Source organism: Mesoplodon bidens, assembly GCF_964165515.1.
Source record: "Mesoplodon bidens genome assembly, contig: HAP1_SCAFFOLD_536, whole genome shotgun sequence".
In the NCBI taxonomy this organism is placed as follows: Eukaryota; Metazoa; Chordata; class Mammalia; order Artiodactyla; family Ziphiidae; genus Mesoplodon; species Mesoplodon bidens.
The window spans coordinates 158837-178756 of NW_027671929.1; the positions used below are offsets into that span (position 1 = coordinate 158837).

Sequence of the window (19920 nt, forward strand, 5' to 3'; positions counted from 1 at the left end):
CAGAGCAACTGAGAAGGGCTTCCTCTCATCCTCCCAAGCTACCACTCCTCCCAGAATCCGTATCTTATTTCTCACCTCCTCCACCTCTACCACTTAATTTGCTCTGCAGAGAAAGTCCCTAAGTTTTACTGGAAACCCAACTTCCATCCTAGTAGACCCTGTTGTCACAGAAGGGAATGAGCAGAGAATTGCAAGGCTAGCAGATGACTCCCCGGTTCATACAAAGACACATGGGGCTTCCCTGGTGGCGCAGTGGTTGGGAGTCCGCCTGCCGATGCAGGGGGCACGGGTTCGTGTCCCTGTCCGGGAAGATCCTACATGCCGTGGAGCCGCTGGGCCCGTGAGCCATGGCCGCTGAGCCTGTGCGTCCGGAGCCTGTGCTCCGCAATGGGAGAGGCCACAGCAGCGAGAGGCCCGCATACCGCAAAAAAAAAACAAACCGCAAAACAAAAAACACACATGGTTCTCAGAGGCATTCTTCTCAAATCCGACGGTTGTTAACTGTTATCAACAGTTACTCTAATCCAACTGTTATCAAGTGTTGTTAACAATTTAATGATTTTCATGGACTCATGAAATTTATTTACAACTTTTTTTTAAACTGGAAAGACTTTTTTATGATGGACATTTAAAAATGCATAATCTCAGTATGAAATGAGATTTCATAATCTCATTTATGATTTTTTTTATTTTTAGAATCGCTTTCCACATGCATACATAATTTGCATAGTTCATCAGTACAGAGCATTTTGGATTATTCTGTTATTCCTTAGCAATATATCTAAACCTTTCTTGTGTTCCTGGATAGTGAGTATTTATGTCCCTTAGTTTCTTTATGTTATAGTTCTTGAAAGATATCTTTCAGACTTTGTCATCCATCTCTTGTGCATATATTGAAAGGAAAACAACAGTGAAACAAATTGGTTGAGATATTTCTAAGGCAGTGACTGCCACTTGGCTGACAGCAGTATAAGAATCATCCTGATGTCAGAGATGTTAAAATAAAATGGAAACGATAATACATTCCCATGGACATACCGCTTTGCATAATAGCTTTTCCTCCCAGACCATCCCTCCCTTGTTTTGACCCTACAGAAATCCAGTATTGTGAATTTTGTGTTTATCATGTCCTTGTTTTTTTCTCCCCTTTTAGCAAATGTGTGCTAAACATGGAAGCCAACCGGGGCTTTGTCTGCCTCTCAATGGTCATGTGTGAGCCTTGTTTCTGAACCAGGAATGACTCTGAAGCTCCTAAAGAAGGAGAGGATCTTACTGGATGTCTTACTTAGAGTCCCTGAACTGGTGGCGGACTGGCTGTTCCTCAGTTTGCGAGCTGTCCTCCCGTCCTTTGTCAACTTTGGAGTTTCCATGGCCAGATGAGGACCAGTGGGAGGATGATTTCTGGGTCTTGTCCCCTCCTGTCCTGTGGTGACCTTCACGTGTCCTGCGGTGATGGGAACTTTTCCTCGATGAAGACGTGTCCTTCTTTTCTTTTTTTCTCTCCAGGCTTCATCCCTGGGGTGGAAGCCCTTCTGGCTTCCATCCCGTTCAGACATGTAGCCTTCGGTCTGCAAGGTGGAGACCACGGGGTCTGCGACCTTCCCTTCAGCTCTTCCAGCAGCAGGCTTGCTGGTTGTGACTGCAACTGGCAACACCATGCTCATGCTGCTCTCTGGACCATCTGCCCCCGTCGAGGATGTGCTGGCATCATCGGCCAAGACCAGGTTCGTGTCCTGCAAGGATAAGCTGGCAGCACCTGCAGTGTCCTCGCCGGATCCGCTTTCTCCTGGATCCTTGATGGTGGCTCCCGCCAGGCCCATGGTCAACCCTGCCGCTGCTCCTTCGGCGCTTTTCACGGCTGCAGTTGATCCATGGGGGGCACCTGCAATGGCCTCGCCAGATCCGCTTTCTCCTGGATCCTTGATGGTGGCTCCCGCCAGGCCCATGGTCAACCCTGCCGCTGATCCTTCGGCGCTTTTCACGGCTGCAGTTGATCCATGGGGGGCACCTGCAATGGCCTCGCCAGATCCGCTTTCTCCTGGATCCTTGATGGTGGCTCCAGCCAGGCCCATGGCCATTCCTGCCGCTGATCCTTCGGCGCTTTTCACGGCTGCATTTGATCCATGGGGGGCACCTGCAATGGCCTCGCCGGATCCGCTTTCTCCTGGATCCTTGATAATGGCTCCCGCCAGGCCCATGGACATCCCTGCCGCTGATCCTTCGATGCATTTCACGGCTGCAGTTGATCCATGGGGGGGCACCTGCAGTGGCCTCACCGGATCCGCTTTCTCCTGGATCCTTGATGGTGGCTCCCGCCAGACCGGTGGTCATCCCTGCCGCTGATCCTTCGGCGGTTTTCACGGCTGCAGTTGAGACATGGGGGGCACCTGCAATGGCCTCGCCGGAACCGCTTTCTCCTGTATCCGTGATGGTGCCTCCCGCCAGCCGATGGATATCCCTGTCGCTGATCCTTCGGCGCTTTTCACGGCTGCAGTTGATCCAAGGGGGGCACCTGCAATGGCCTCGCCGGAACCGCTTTCTCCTGAATCTTTGATGGTGGTTCCCGCCAGGCCCGTGGTCATCCCTGCCGGTGATCCTTCTGTGCTTTTCACGGCTGCAGTTGATCCATGGGGGGCACCTGCAATGGCCTCGCTGAATCCGCTTTCTCTTGGATCCTTGATGGTGGCTACAGCCAGGTCCGTGGTCATCCCTGCCGCTGATCCATCGGCACTTTTCACGGCTGCAGTTGATCCAAGGGGGGCACCTGCAGTGGCCTCGCCGGATCCGCTTTTTCCTGGATCCTTGACCGTGGCTCCCGCCAGGTCCGTGGTCATCCCTGCCGCTGATTCTTCGGAGCTTTTCACGGCTGCACTTGATGTGTGGTGGCACCTGCAATGGCCTCGCCGGATCCGCTTTCCCCAGGATCCTTGATGGCGGCTCCTTGATGGTGGCTCCAGCCAGGCCCATGGCCATTCCTGCCACTGTTCCTTCGTCGCTTTTCACGGCGGTAGTAGATCCATGGTGGGTACCTGCAATGGCCTCGCCGGATCTGCTTTCTCCTGGATCCTGGATAATGGCTCCCGCCAGGCCCATGGGCAACCCTGCCGCTGATCCTTCGGCGCTTTTCACGCCTGCAGTTGATCCATCGGGGATACCTGCAGTGGCCTCGCCGGATCCGCTTTCTCCTGGATCCTTGATGGTGGCTCCCGCCAGGCCCATGGTCATTCCTCCTGCTGATCCTTCGGCACTTTTTGTGGCTCCAGTCACGTCACGAAGCTTGTGAAGCCCAGCCTCATCCTGATCCCTTTCTCTGTGGAGCTCTGTGGTCTGAGCCAAGGGGAGGAGAATCAGGTAAGTTAGAGATGACAGAAAGTGAGATCTGAACTGTCTGCTCCTCTCTCATCCTGGAGCTGAGCAACTCAAGGGCTTATACTTAGAATAACCTTTGAGATCACCCAGTCTAAGCTCCCATTGGATGCTAGATCCCATCTACTGCACCGCTCTCAAACGGCCACTCCATTTTACTTGAACAGTCCCAGGGTCAGGGAAAGCACTGATACAGTTCTCCATGATACACACTTTAATTTTATACCCTTGTGCTTCTCTCTCTGCAGGACAGACTCCTAGAAGTGGGGTTCCCGGGTCAAGGGATGCACACCTTCTGCATTTTGGTGACTCCACGGGTTGGGCTGATTTGAATCAGCATGTCGGCGTCACGGGGAGACACAATGAAGGAAGGACTTCCTAACTGTGAATGATGTTCCACAACTGATGAGACTACCTGGGCTGGGGTAAGTGTTCAAGAAGAGACCAGACAGTCAGGATGCTGTAGGAGGGATTACAGCCCTGGTGAGGAGACCAGTGCAGCTGATAATGATACCTAAGGTCTCTCTGAAATTCAGCCCTGTGGGACAAGGTGGAGAAGCACTCGGAACCTCTCCAGTGTGGTGAATCCCATAGTGATAGCTCGTTTGTCCCTGACCCTTTTCAACAATAGAAGGTATTTCCCAGGTGAGTCTCAGAGAGCACCAAAGGCTATGAAGGACCAGCTTTGCCCTGCTCTCCCAAAGCACCCTGCCCCGTGTTCTTGAGTCTCTGTGGGTGCTTCCCACTAGGATTTTGGCATCCTCTGTAGTCGCTGCATCTCCAGTTTGGAGCATCGGGGTACTGCTGTAACTGTCTACCGGTGGTCTCAGGATATAGACAAGCTTTTCCCAATGGGAAAAGAGGTCTTTTTGTGCATCGGAAGAGGGGCACAGCTGCAGATAGAAAGTCCGGCCGGTAGCAAGATTCAGGCACAGCTGCTGTTTCTCACGGTTGTGGATGGAGATCTTGACAAACTTCAAGGGAAGCAGCCTGGTGAGCTCTAGGGTCTTCACGGGCTTGCAACCTCTCCCCTTGGTGATCCCGGCGCATCTGACATGCTCTTCACAGACTTTCGTTGTTCGGGCCAGCAGCATGACGTCAGGTAGTGGGAAGAGGGGGCTGGTGGATGCGACACCCACAGTCACCCTTCGGACGCGGTTGTCTAGGTCAATCAGTTCTCCTTTCTTGCTGACCTGGATAAAGTCGCTCTCAAACATGGGAGCGTACTTGAAAATGTCATACTCTCCTCCCTCGTACAGTTGTCGTTGCAGGACCCCCATGGAGGTCCTCAACACCCCCACTGAACAGTAGCTATTGGCCGTGTAATGAGGTAAACTCTCACTGCTCATGGCTCTCTTCGTTCAAGACAGAGCCACCAGCCACAAATTGAGTCTCGGAGAGAGAGAGGGAACGAAAGCAACTCGTCACCTCCCTGCAGGACTCTGCCAGAGTCTCTTGGCCCGACCATATTTATACCGCAAGTCCTTTGTGACCCGTCACCATCACATCGCACACCCCTTTGTTGAGCCTCCAAGTCCCCACCCCCTTGGGGCAGGCTCACCAGCCTCCCCCTAAACCAACCACCATGTCCATAGGGAACAGGCTGACCCTGCCAGGGTATAGGTGTGGGTAGGCTGGATAGTCTTTCTACTCAAAAGGTTGAGAAAACCCTCCTGCTTTTGTAAATATCTGGGTGGTTTCCAGTCTTGTTGTTGTTACAAATCTCCCTGCAGGGGTCATCTTCGTGCTTCTGCTGAATGATGTCCTGGGGATAAAATCCTGGAAGTGGACTGTGTACTTGCTAAGGGCAGGCATCCTATGGGAATTGCTGTTCTCTGTGTCCCCAGCGTATATAGCACAGTGCTGGCAGGAACTTAGAAAGAGTGCTACGTGTCAGAGTCCCACTGGTACTGTCATTTCCAGGATATGGAGAATTTTCTCACCCATTTTCTCTTTTCAAGGAGGCTAACTTTTGTTTATATTTATATTTATATTTATATTTTTTACAGTTTTAGAAACTTTTTATTGTGAAATATAACACACATTCATGAAAGTGCAGAAAGCATAAATATAGCTTAATGAGTAACAAGAAAGTGAACACCCTTGTAGCTGCCACCCAGAGCAAGAAATAGAACCCTGCCAGCCCCTCTTCTGCATGCTCCCTCCCCACAAAGGTAACCCAAACTTGGATTGTATTTATTTTCTTTTCCTTCTTCTTTTTTATTGATGTATAGTTGATTTACAATGTTGTGTTAATTTGTGTTGTGTTAATTTCTTCGGTTAATTTCTGATTCAGTTTTTTGTATACATACATTCTTTTTCCTATTCTTTTCCATTATGGTTTATCACAGGATACTGAATATAGTTCTCTGTGCTCTACAGTAGGACCCTGCTGTTTATCCATCCTGTAGTTTGTATCTGCTAATCCCAAACTCCCAATCCTTCCCTCCTTGACCCCTGCTTGTTTTTTTTTTTTTTTTTTTTTTTTGCGGTACGCGGGCCTCTCACTGTTGTGGCCTCTCTCGTTGCGGAGCACAGGCTCCGGAGCCATGGCTCACGGGCCCAGCCGCTCCGCGGCATGTGGGGCCCTCCCGGACCGGGGCACGAACCCGTGTCCCCTGTGTCGGCAGGCGGACTCCCAACCACTGCGCCACCAGGGAAGCCCGAAGCTGAGCTCTTGAACTGGAGTGACCCTTCCGAGAGGGTCTGTGTTGGGCTACGACGGCCTGACCTTCACACTCCACATCAATCATTTCTTGCCGTGCACCTCGGGTGAGGAACCCAGGCAATTTCCAAACTCACTGCCAGCTGAAGGCTTTCTGTGGGATGCACCCCCAGCAGCTGGGGCCACAAGTCCTTCGTTGAAGAAATGCACCCCACGTGGATATTTCAAATGGAACGGTGTCTTTCAAAGCATACCCTCCAATCTCCTCATTATATAGATCCTGTGGCCCCAAATAGGAAGTAACATAAAGTCCCATATTAACAACCCCCCCAGCCAAATACTTCTTTTCACAGAAACCACAGTACCCTCCACAAAGTGCACATTTGATCAGGCCACTCCCCTCTTGAAAACATATCATGGCTTTGCATCACTCCAAGGTCAGAAATCAAACTCCTTTAAATGGACCTCAAAGCCATGCATGGCGTGGCCCCTGCTGTGTTCCCCAGCATCACATCACGCTTGCTGTGCCAGCCACGACACTGCCTTCAATATGCCTCCCACCGTAGCACATCTTCAACAATCCTGTGAATGACCTTATTTTGCTGTAGGGAAAAAAACCCTTTCTAGTATGTATGTGTGTTGCCAGACTTGAAGTTTGGGACATTGGTTAGTTTGTAATCAACCATCCATTGCCTAATTGCACTTGCAGCTGCAGAATTGCTACCACGGTGATGAATATTGCTGTCCAAAATATTGGCCTTTATCTGATAGGGTGTACTGACTTGATACCCAAATTGATGTCTCCCTCCAGAGGAAGATGCCTGTCGCTTTGAAATACGTAGGTATCTGTGCATGTGTCTCTTGATGAACCGTCAAGATAGAAAAGGAAATCCAGAGCAAGTGCCAGGCAGGGCACGTTGCGGTGGGCAAGTCCCCACCTCCACTTTACTACTGCACTGGAGGTGTAAATTGTGTCAACTGTGGGTCTGCTCAGCTAACGCCCTGCATAGTGGACTAACTAGGTTCACGTTAAAGAAGTCCTTTGGGGTGAGGGAGTGAGAATGCCTAATACAGGCTAAGAAAGACAAAAGGTAAAGCCAAGGGTACAGAATCCTAAGATGAAGCTGTTTTTTTTTTTTTTTTTTCTTTTTGCGGTATGCGGGCCTCTCACTGTTGTGGCCTCTCCCGTTGCGGAGCACAGGCTCTGGATGCGCAGGCCCAGCGGCCATGGCTCACGGGCCCAGCCGCTCCGCGGCATATGGGATCCTCCCAGACCGGGGCACGAACCCGTATCCCCTGCATCGGCAGGCGGACTCTCAACCACTGCGCCACCAGGGAGGCCCAGATGAAGCTGTTTTAAGTAGGCTGATTCAGCCTCTGGCATAGTGAAAATCTGGGGCTCTGAGTCAAAGGCTTTGGAAAAAGTTCCCCTTTATCTCCCTCCTCTACCCCGTAACTCCTCACATTTCCGGAAGGCTTCCCCCAAACCCCTCTCAGGTCTTAGAGAACATGGCTCTTTCTCTCCTCTTACCAAGACCCACTGCTTCAAGAGGTAACTCCCAGGACACATTGATCCCCACAATCTATTGGTCTTTGTGTATCGGAAATCACAAGATGGGATTTTCCAGCCACCCACCAGAGCAACTGAGAAGGGCTTCCTCTCATCCTCCCAAGCTACCACTCCTCCCAGAATCCGTATCTTATTTCTCACCTCCTCCACCTCTACCACTTAATTTGCTCTGCAGAGAAAGTCCCTAAGTTTTACTGGAAACCCAACTTCCATCCTAGTAGACCCTGTTGTCACAGAAGGGAATGAGCAGAGAATTGCAAGGCTAGCAGATGACTCCCCGGTTCATACAAAGACACATGGGGCTTCCCTGGTGGCGCAGTGGTTGGGAGTCCGCCTGCCGATGCAGGGGGCACGGGTTCGTGTCCCTGTCCGGGAAGATCCTACATGCCGTGGAGCCGCTGGGCCCGTGAGCCATGGCCGCTGAGCCTGTGCGTCCGGAGCCTGTGCTCCGCAATGGGAGAGGCCACAGCAGCGAGAGGCCCGCATACCGCAAAAAAAAACAAACCGCAAAACAAAAAACACACATGGTTCTCAGAGGCATTCTTCTCAAATCCGACGGTTGTTAACTGTTATCAACAGTTACTCTAATCCAACTGTTATCAAGTGTTGTTAACAATTTAATGATTTTCATGGACTCATGAAATTTATTTACAACTTTTTTTTAAACTGGAAAGACTTTTTTATGATGGACATTTAAAAATGCATAATCTCAGTATGAAATGAGATTTCATAATCTCATTTATGATTTTTTTTATTTTTAGAATCGCTTTCCACATGCATACATAATTTGCATAGTTCATCAGTACAGAGCATTTTGGATTATTCTGTTATTCCTTAGCAATATATCTAAACCTTTCTTGTGTTCCTGGATAGTGAGTATTTATGTCCCTTAGTTTCTTTATGTTATAGTTCTTGAAAGATATCTTTCAGACTTTGTCATCCATCTCTTGTGCATATATTGAAAGGAAAACAACAGTGAAACAAATTGGTTGAGATATTTCTAAGGCAGTGACTGCCACTTGGCTGACAGCAGTATAAGAATCATCCTGATGTCAGAGATGTTAAAATAAAATGGAAACGATAATACATTCCCATGGACATACCGCTTTGCATAATAGCTTTTCCTCCCAGACCATCCCTCCCTTGTTTTGACCCTACAGAAATCCAGTATTGTGAATTTTGTGTTTATCATGTCCTTGTTTTTTTCTCCCCTTTTAGCAAATGTGTGCTAAACATGGAAGCCAACCGGGGCTTTGTCTGCCTCTCAATGGTCATGTGTGAGCCTTGTTTCTGAACCAGGAATGACTCTGAAGCTCCTAAAGAAGGAGAGGATCTTACTGGATGTCTTACTTAGAGTCCCTGAACTGGTGGCGGACTGGCTGTTCCTCAGTTTGCGAGCTGTCCTCCCGTCCTTTGTCAACTTTGGAGTTTCCATGGCCAGATGAGGACCAGTGGGAGGATGATTTCTGGGTCTTGTCCCCTCCTGTCCTGTGGTGACCTTCACGTGTCCTGCGGTGATGGGAACTTTTCCTCGATGAAGACGTGTCCTTCTTTTCTTTTTTTCTCTCCAGGCTTCATCCCTGGGGTGGAAGCCCTTCTGGCTTCCATCCCGTTCAGACATGTAGCCTTCGGTCTGCAAGGTGGAGACCACGGGGTCTGCGACCTTCCCTTCAGCTCTTCCAGCAGCAGGCTTGCTGGTTGTGACTGCAACTGGCAACACCATGCTCATGCTGCTCTCTGGACCATCTGCCCCCGTCGAGGATGTGCTGGCATCATCGGCCAAGACCAGGTTCGTGTCCTGCAAGGATAAGCTGGCAGCACCTGCAGTGTCCTCGCCGGATCCGCTTTCTCCTGGATCCTTGATGGTGGCTCCCGCCAGGCCCATGGTCAACCCTGCCGCTGCTCCTTCGGCGCTTTTCACGGCTGCAGTTGATCCATGGGGGGCACCTGCAATGGCCTCGCCAGATCCGCTTTCTCCTGGATCCTTGATGGTGGCTCCCGCCAGGCCCATGGTCAACCCTGCCGCTGATCCTTCGGCGCTTTTCACGGCTGCAGTTGATCCATGGGGGGCACCTGCAATGGCCTCGCCAGATCCGCTTTCTCCTGGATCCTTGATGGTGGCTCCAGCCAGGCCCATGGCCATTCCTGCCGCTGATCCTTCGGCGCTTTTCACGGCTGCATTTGATCCATGGGGGGCACCTGCAATGGCCTCGCCGGATCCGCTTTCTCCTGGATCCTTGATAATGGCTCCCGCCAGGCCCATGGACATCCCTGCCGCTGATCCTTCGATGCATTTCACGGCTGCAGTTGATCCATGGGGGGGCACCTGCAGTGGCCTCACCGGATCCGCTTTCTCCTGGATCCTTGATGGTGGCTCCCGCCAGACCGGTGGTCATCCCTGCCGCTGATCCTTCGGCGGTTTTCACGGCTGCAGTTGAGACATGGGGGGCACCTGCAATGGCCTCGCTGAATCCGCTTTCTCTTGGATCCTTGATGGTGGCTACAGCCAGGTCCGTGGTCATCCCTGCCGCTGATCCATCGGCGCTTTTCACGGCTGCAGTTGATCCAAGGGGGGCACCTGCAGTGGCCTCGCCGGATCCGCTTTTTCCTGGATCCTTGACCGTGGCTCCCGCCAGGTCCGTGGTCATCCCTGCCGCTGATTCTTCGGAGCTTTTCACGGCTGCACTTGATCTATGGTGGCACCTGCAATGGCCTCGCCGGATCCGCTTTCTCCAGGATCCTTGATGGTGGCTCCTTGATGGTGGCTCCAGCCAGGCCCATGGCCATTCCTGCCACTGTTCCTTCGTCGCTTTTCACGGCGGTAGTAGATCCATGGTGGGTACCTGCAATGGCCTCGCCGGATCTGCTTTCTCCTGGATCCTGGATAATGGCTCCCGCCAGGCCCATGGACAACCCTGCCGCTGATCCTTCGGCGCTTTTCACGCCTGCAGTTGATCCATCGGGGATACCTGCAGTGGCCTCGCCGGATCCGCTTTCTCCTGGATCCTTGATGGTGGCTCCCGCCAGGCCCATGGTCATTCCTCCTGCTGATCCTTCGGCACTTTTTGTGGCTCCAGTCACGTCACGAAGCTTGTGAAGCCCAGCCTCATCCTGATCCCTTTCTCTGTGGAGCTCTGTGGTCTGAGCCAAGGGGAGGAGAATCAGGTAAGTTAGAGATGACAGAAAGTGAGATCTGAACTGTCTGCTCCTCTCTCATCCTGGAGCTGAGCAACTCAAGGGCTTATACTTAGAATAACCTTTGAGATCACCCAGTCTAAGCTCCCATTGGATGCTAGATCCCATCTACTGCACCGCTCTCAAACGGCCACTCCATTTTACTTGAACAGTCCCAGGGTCAGGGAAAGCACTGATACAGTTCTCCATGATACACACTTTAATTTTATACCCTTGTGCTTCTCTCTCTGCAGGACAGACTCCTAGAAGTGGGGTTCCCGGGTCAAGGGATGCACACCTTCTGCATTTTGGTGACTCCACGGGTTGGGCTGATTTGAATCAGCATGTCGGCGTCACGGGGAGACACAATGAAGGAAGGACTTCCTAACTGTGAATGATGTTCCACAACTGATGAGACTACCTGGGCTGGGGTAAGTGTTCAAGAAGAGACCAGACAGTCAGGATGCTGTAGGAGGGATTACAGCCCTGGTGAGGAGACCAGTGCAGCTGATAATGATACCTAAGGTCTCTCTGAAATTCAGCCCTGTGGGACAAGGTGGAGAAGCACTCGGAACCTCTCCAGTGTGGTGAATCCCATAGTGATAGCTCGTTTGTCCCTGACCCTTTTCAACAATAGAAGGTATTTCCCAGGTGAGTCTCAGAGAGCACCAAAGGCTATGAAGGACCAGCTTTGCCCTGCTCTCCCAAAGCACCCTGCCCCGTGTTCTTGAGTCTCTGTGGGTGCTTCCCACTAGGATTTTGGCATCCTCTGTAGTCGCTGCATCTCCAGTTTGGAGCATCGGGGTACTGCTGTAACTGTCTACCGGTGGTCTCAGGATATAGACAAGCTTTTCCCAATGGGAAAAGAGGTCTTTTTGTGCATCGGAAGAGGGGCACAGCTGCAGATAGAAAGTCCGGCCGGTAGCAAGATTCAGGCACAGCTGCTGTTTCTCACGGTTGTGGATGGAGATCTTGACAAACTTCAAGGGAAGCAGCCTGGTGAGCTCTAGGGTCTTCACGGGCTTGCAACCTCTCCCCTTGGTGATCCCGGCGCATCTGACATGCTCTTCACAGACTTTCGTTGTTCGGGCCAGCAGCATGACGTCAGGTAGTGGGAAGAGGGGGCTGGTGGATGCGACACCCACAGTCACCCTTCGGACGCGGTTGTCTAGGTCAATCAGTTCTCCTTTCTTGCTGACCTGGATAAAGTCGCTCTCAAACATGGGAGCGTACTTGAAAATGTCATACTCTCCTCCCTCGTACAGTTGTCGTTGCAGGACCCCCATGGAGGTCCTCAACACCCCCACTGAACAGTAGCTATTGGCCGTGTAATGAGGTAAACTCTCACTGCTCATGGCTCTCTTCGTTCAAGACAGAGCCACCAGCCACAAATTGAGTCTCGGAGAGAGAGAGGGAACGAAAGCAACTCGTCACCTCCCTGCAGGACTCTGCCAGAGTCTCTTGGCCCGACCATATTTATACCGCAAGTCCTTTGTGACCCGTCACCATCACATCGCACACCCCTTTGTTGAGCCTCCAAGTCCCCACCCCCTTGGGGCAGGCTCACCAGCCTCCCCCTAAACCAACCACCATGTCCATAGGGAACAGGCTGACCCTGCCAGGGTATAGGTGTGGGTAGGCTGGATAGTCTTTCTACTCAAAAGGTTGAGAAAACCCTCCTGCTTTTGTAAATATCTGGGTGGTTTCCAGTCTTGTTGTTGTTACAAATCTCCCTGCAGGGGTCATCTTCGTGCTTCTGCTGAATGATGTCCTGGGGATAAAATCCTGGAAGTGGACTGTGTACTTGCTAAGGGCAGGCATCCTATGGGAATTGCTGTTCTCTGTGTCCCCAGCGTATATAGCACAGTGCTGGCAGGAACTTAGAAAGAGTGCTACGTGTCAGAGTCCCACTGGTACTGTCATTTCCAGGATATGGAGAATTTTCTCACCCATTTTCTCTTTTCAAGGAGGCTAACTTTTGTTTATATTTATATTTATATTTATATTTTTTACAGTTTTAGAAACTTTTTATTGTGAAATATAACACACATTCATGAAAGTGCAGAAAGCATAAATATAGCTTAATGAGTAACAAGAAAGTGAACACCCTTGTAGCTGCCACCCAGAGCAAGAAATAGAACCCTGCCAGCCCCTCTTCTGCATGCTCCCTCCCCACAAAGGTAACCCAAACTTGGATTGTATTTATTTTCTTTTCCTTCTTCTTTTTTATTGATGTATAGTTGATTTACAATGTTGTGTTAATTTGTGTTGTGTTAATTTCTTCGGTTAATTTCTGATTCAGTTTTTTGTATACATACATTCTTTTTCCTATTCTTTTCCATTATGGTTTATCACAGGATACTGAATATAGTTCTCTGTGCTCTACAGTAGGACCCTGCTGTTTATCCATCCTGTAGTTTGTATCTGCTAATCCCAAACTCCCAATCCTTCCCTCCTTGACCCCTGCTTGTTTTTTTTTTTTTTTTTTTTTTTTGCGGTACGCGGGCCTCTCACTGTTGTGGCCTCTCTCGTTGCGGAGCACAGGCTCCGGAGCCATGGCTCACGGGCCCAGCCGCTCCGCGGCATGTGGGGCCCTCCCGGACCGGGGCACGAACCCGTGTCCCCTGTGTCGGCAGGCGGACTCCCAACCACTGCGCCACCAGGGAAGCCCGAAGCTGAGCTCTTGAACTGGAGTGACCCTTCCGAGAGGGTCTGTGTTGGGCTACGACGGCCTGACCTTCACACTCCACATCAATCATTTCTTGCCGTGCACCTCGGGTGAGGAACCCAGGCAATTTCCAAACTCACTGCCAGCTGAAGGCTTTCTGTGGGATGCACCCCCAGCAGCTGGGGCCACAAGTCCTTCGTTGAAGAAATGCACCCCACGTGGATATTTCAAATGGAACGGTGTCTTTCAAAGCATACCCTCCAATCTCCTCATTATATAGATCCTGTGGCCCCAAATAGGAAGTAACATAAAGTCCCATATTAACAACCCCCCCAGCCAAATACTTCTTTTCACAGAAACCACAGTACCCTCCACAAAGTGCACATTTGATCAGGCCACTCCCCTCTTGAAAACATATCATGGCTTTGCATCACTCCAAGGTCAGAAATCAAACTCCTTTAAATGGACCTCAAAGCCATGCATGGCGTGGCCCCTGCTGTGTTCCCCAGCATCACATCACGCTTGCTGTGCCAGCCACGACACTGCCTTCAATATGCCTCCCACCGTAGCACATCTTCAACAATCCTGTGAATGACCTTATTTTGCTGTAGGGAAAAAAACCCTTTCTAGTATGTATGTGTGTTGCCAGACTTGAAGTTTGGGACATTGGTTAGTTTGTAATCAACCATCCATTGCCTAATTGCACTTGCAGCTGCAGAATTGCTACCACGGTGATGAATATTGCTGTCCAAAATATTGGCCTTTATCTGATAGGGTGTACTGACTTGATACCCAAATTGATGTCTCCCTCCAGAGGAAGATGCCTGTCGCTTTGAAATACGTAGGTATCTGTGCATGTGTCTCTTGATGAACCGTCAAGATAGAAAAGGAAATCCAGAGCAAGTGCCAGGCAGGGCACGTTGCGGTGGGCAAGTCCCCACCTCCACTTTACTACTGCACTGGAGGTGTAAATTGTGTCAACTGTGGGTCTGCTCAGCTAACGCCCTGCATAGTGGACTAACTAGGTTCACGTTAAAGAAGTCCTTTGGGGTGAGGGAGTGAGAATGCCTAATACAGGCTAAGAAAGACAAAAGGTAAAGCCAAGGGTACAGAATCCTAAGATGAAGCTGTTTTAAGTAGGCTGATTCAGCCTCTGGCATAGTGAAAATCTGGGGCTCTGAGTCAAAGGCTTTGGAAAAAGTTCCCCTTTATCTCCCTCCTCTACCCCGTAACTCCTCACATTTCCGGAAGGCTTCCCCCAAACCCCTCTCAGGTCTTAGAGAACATGGCTCTTTCTCTCCTCTTACCAAGACCCACTGCTTCAAGAGGTAACTCCCAGGACACATTGATCCCCACAATCTATTGGTCTTTGTGTATCGGAAATCACAAGATGGGATTTTCCAGCCACCCACCAGAGCAACTGAGAAGGGCTTCCTCTCATCCTCCCAAGCTACCACTCCTCCCAGAATCCGTATCTTATTTCTCACCTCCTCCACCTCTACCACTTAATTTGCTCTGCAGAGAAAGTCCCTAAGTTTTACTGGAAACCCAACTTCCATCCTAGTAGACCCTGTTGTCACAGAAGAGAATGAGCAGAGAATTGCAAGGCTAGCAGATGACTCCCCGGTTCATACAAAGACACATGGGGCTTCCCTGGTGGCGCAGTGGTTGGGAGTCCGCCTGCCGATGCAGGGGGCACGGGTTCGTGTCCCTGTCCGGGAAGATCCTACATGCCGTGGAGCCGCTGGGCCCGTGAGCCATGGCCGCTGAGCCTGTGCGTCCGGAGCCTGTGCTCCGCAATGGGAGAGGCCACAGCAGCGAGAGGCCCGCATACCGCAAAAAAAAAAAACCGCAAAACAAAAAACACACATGGTTCTCAGAGGCATTCTTCTCAAATCCGACGGTTGTTAACTGTTATCAACAGTTACTCTAATCCAACTGTCATCAAGTGTTGTTAACAATTTAATGATTTTCATGGACTCATGAAATTTATTTACAACTTTTTTTTAAACTGGAAAGACTTTTTTATGATGGACATTTAAAAATGCATAATCTCAGTATGAAATGAGATTTCATAATCTCATTTATGATTTTTTTTATTTTTAGAATCGCTTTCCACATGCATACATAATTTGCATAGTTCATCAGTACAGAGCATTTTGGATTATTCTGTTATTCCTTAGCAATATATCTAAACCTTTCTTGTGTTCCTGGATAGTGAGTATTTATGTCCCTTAGTTTCTTTATGTTATAGTTCTTGAAAGATATCTTTCAGACTTTGTCATCCATCTCTTGTGCATATATTGAAAGGAAAACAACAGTGAAACAAATTGGTTGAGATATTTCTAAGGCAGTGACTGCCACTTGGCTGACAGCAGTATAAGAATCATCCTGATGTCAGAGACGTTAAAATAAAATGGAAACGATAATACATTCCCATGGACATACCGCTTTGCATAATAGCTTTTCCTCCCAGACCATCCCTCCCTTGTTTTGACCCTACAGAAATCCAGTATTGTGAATTTTGTGTTTATCATGTCCTTGTTTTTTTCTCCCCTTTTAGCAAATGTGTGCTAAACATGGAAGCCAACCGGGGCTTTGTCTGCCTCTCAATGGTCATGTGTGAGCCTTGTTTCTGAACCAGGAATGACTCTGAAGCTCCTAAAGAAGGAGAGGATCTTACTGGATGTCTTACTTAGAGTCCCTGAACTGGTGGCGGACTGGCTGTTCCTCAGTTTGCGAGCTGTCCTCCCGTCCTTTGTCAACTTTGGAGTTTCCATGGCCAGATGAGGACCAGTGGGAGGATGATTTCTGGGTCTTGTCCCCTCCTGTCCTGTGGTGACCTTCACGTGTCCTGCGGTGATGGGAACTTTTCCTCGATGAAGACGTGTCCTTCTTTTCTTTTTTTCTCTCCAGGCTTCATCCCTGGGGTGGAAGCCCTTCTGGCTTCCATCCCGTTCAGACATGTAGCCTTCGGTCTGCAAGGTGGAGACCACGGGGTCTGCGACCTTCCCTTCAGCTCTTCCAGCAGCAGGCTTGCTGGTTGTGACTGCAACTGGCAACACCATGCTCATGCTGCTCTCTGGACCATCTGCCCCCGTCGAGGATGTGCTGGCATCATCGGCCAAGACCAGGTTCGTGTCCTGCAAGGATAAGCTGGCAGCACCTGCAGTGTCCTCGCCGGATCCGCTTTCTCCTGGATCCTTGATGGTGGCTCCCGCCAGGCCCATGGTCAACCCTGCCGCTGCTCCTTCGGCGCTTTTCACGGCTGCAGTTGATCCATGGGGGGCACCTGCAATGGCCTCGCCAGATCCGCTTTCTCCTGGATCCTTGATGGTGGCTCCCGCCAGGCCCATGGTCAACCCTGCCGCTGATCCTTCGGCGCTTTTCACGGCTGCAGTTGATCCATGGGGGGCACCTGCAATGGCCTCGCCAGATCCGCTTTCTCCTGGATCCTTGATGGTGGCTCCAGCCAGGCCCATGGCCATTCCTGCCGCTGATCCTTCGGCGCTTTTCACGGCTGCATTTGATCCATGGGGGGCACCTGCAATGGCCTCGCCGGATCCGCTTTCTCCTGGATCCTTGATAATGGCTCCCGCCAGGCCCATGGACATCCCTGCCGCTGATCCTTCGATGCATTTCACGGCTGCAGTTGATCCATGGGGGGGCACCTGCAGTGGCCTCACCGGATCCGCTTTCTCCTGGATCCTTGATGGTGGCTCCCGCCAGACCGGTGGTCATCCCTGCCGCTGATCCTTCGGCGGTTTTCACGGCTGCAGTTGAGACATGGGGGGCACCTGCAATGGCCTCGCTGAATCCGCTTTCTCTTGGATCCTTGATGGTGGCTACAGCCAGGTCCGTGGTCATCCCTGCCGCTGATCCATCGGCGCTTTTCACGGCTGCAGTTGATCCAAGGGGGGCACCTGCAGTGGCCTCGCCGGATCCGCTTTTTCCTGGATCCTTGACCGTGGCTCCCGCCAGGTCCGTGGTCATCCCTGCCGCTGATTCTTCGGAGCTTTTCACGGCTGCACTTGATCTATGGTGGCACCTGCAATGGCCTCGCCGGATCCGCTTTCTCCAGGATCCTTGATGGTGGCTCCTTGATGGTGGCTCCAGCCAGGCCCATGGCCATTCCTGCCACTGTTCCTTCGTCGCTTTTCACGGCGGTAGTAGATCCATGGTGGGTACCTGCAATGGCCTCGCCGGATCTGCTTTCTCCTGGATCCTGGATAATGGCTCCCGCCAGGCCCATGGACAACCCTGCCGCTGATCCTTCGGCGCTTTTCACGCCTGCAGTTGATCCATCGGGGATACCTGCAGTGGCCTCGCCGGATCCGCTTTCTCCTGGATCCTTGATGGTGGCTCCCGCCAGGCCCATGGTCATTCCTCCTGCTGATCCTTCGGCACTTTTTGTGGCTCCAGTCACGTCACGAAGCTTGTGAAGCCCAGCCTCATCCTGATCCCTTTCTCTGTGGAGCTCTGTGGTCTGAGCCAAGGGGAGGAGAATCAGGTAAGTTAGAGATGACAGAAAGTGAGATCTGAACTGTCTGCTCCTCTCTCATCCTGGAGCTGAGCAACTCAAGGGCTTATACTTAGAATAACCTTTGAGATCACCCAGTCTAAGCTCCCATTGGATGCTAGATCCCATCTACTGCACCGCTCTCAAACGGCCACTCCATTTTACTTGAACAGTCCCAGGGTCAGGGAAAGCACTGATACAGTTCTCCATGATACACACTTTAATTTTATACCCTTGTGCTTCTCTCTCTGCAGGACAGACTCCTAGAAGTGGGGTTCCCGGGTCAAGGGATGCACACCTTCTGCATTTTGGTGACTCCACGGGTTGGGCTGATTTGAATCAGCATGTCGGCGTCACGGGGAGACACAATGAAGGAAGGACTTCCTAACTGTGAATGATGTTCCACAACTGATGAGACTACCTGGGCTGGGGTAAGTGTTCAAGAAGAGACCAGACAGTCAGGATGCTGTAGGAGGGATTACAGCCCTGGTGAGGAGACCAGTGCAGCTGATAATGATACCTAAGGTCTCTCTGAAATTCAGCCCTGTGGGACAAGGTGGAGAAGCACTCGGAACCTCTCCAGTGTGGTGAATCCCATAGTGATAGCTCGTTTGTCCCTGACCCTTTTCAACAATAGAAGGTATTTCCCAGGTGAGTCTCAGAGAGCACCAAAGGCTATGAAGGACCAGCTTTGCCCTGCTCTCCCAAAGCACCCTGCCCCGTGTTCTTGAGTCTCTGTGGGTGCTTCCCACTAGGATTTTGGCATCCTCTGTAGTCGCTGCATCTCCAGTTTGGAGCATCGGGGTACTGCTGTAACTGTCTACCGGTGGTCTCAGGATATAGACAAGCTTTTCCCAATGGGAAAAGAGGTCTTTTTGTGCATCGGAAGAGGGGCACAGCTGCAGATAGAAAGTCCGGCCGGTAGCAAGATTCAGGCACAGCTGCTGTTTCTCACGGTTGTGGATGGAGATCTTGACAAACTTCAAGGGAAGCAGCCTGGTGAGCTCTAGGGTCTTCACGGGCTTGCAACCTCTCCCCTTGGTGATCCCGGCGCATCTGACATGCTCTTCACAGACTTTCGTTGTTCGGGCCAGCAGCATGACGTCAGGTAGTGGGAAGAGGGGGCTGGTGGATGCGACACCCACAGTCACCCTTCGGACGCGGTTGTCTAGGTCAATCAGTTCTCCTTTCTTGCTGACCTGGATAAAGTCGCTCTCAAACATGGGAGCGTACTTGAAAATGTCATACTCTCCTCCCTCGTACAGTTGTCGTTGCAGGACCCCCATGGAGATCCTCAACACCCCCACTGAACAGTAGCTATTGGCCGTGTAATGAGGTAAACTCTCACTGCTCATGGCTCTCTTCGTTCAAGACAGAGCCACCAGCCACAAATTGAGTCTCGGAGAGAGAGAGGGAACGAAAGCAACTCGTCACCTCCCTGCAGGACTCTGCCAGAGTCTCTTGGCCCGACCATATTTATACCGCAAGTCCTTTGTGACCCGTCACCATCACATCGCACACCCCTTTGTTGAGCCTCCAAGTCCCCACCCCCTTGGGGCAGGCTCACCAGCCTCCCCCTAAACCAACCACCATGTCCATAGGGAACAGGCTGACCCTGCCAGGGTATAGGTGTGGGTAGGCTGGATAGTCTTTCTACTCAAAAGGTTGAGAAAACCCTCCTGCTCTTGTAAATATCTGGGTGGCTTCCAGTCTTGTTGTTGTTACAGATCTCCATCATCTTGGCGCTTCTGCTGAATGATGTCCTGGGGATAAAATCCTGGAAGTGGACCGTGTACTTGCTAAGGGCAGGCATCCTATGGGGATTGCTGTTCTCTGTGCCCCCAGCGTATACAGCCCAGTGCTGGCAGGAACTTAGAAAGAGTGCTGCTACCTGTCAGAGTCCCACTGGTACTGTCATTTCCAGGATATGGAGAATTTTCTCACCCATTTTCTCTTTT

The 19920-nt window shown here is 51.0% G+C and overlaps 1 protein-coding gene across 1 annotated transcript in view; it reads right to left on the reverse strand.

The window, feature by feature from the left end:
- The window catches only part of LOC308610791 (Golgi-associated RAB2 interactor protein 6-like), a gene marked incomplete at both ends in the record, with an annotated part of 34704 nt that extends 15456 nt beyond the window's left edge, over positions 1 to 19248 (reverse strand). The window contains one exon of the mRNA XM_081259800.1: positions 18715 to 19248. Coding sequence (XP_081115926.1) covers positions 18715 to 19248 — 534 coding nt within the window. The remainder of the gene's footprint in view (positions 1 to 18714) is intronic.
- Between the last annotated feature and the right edge of the window lie 672 nt (positions 19249 to 19920).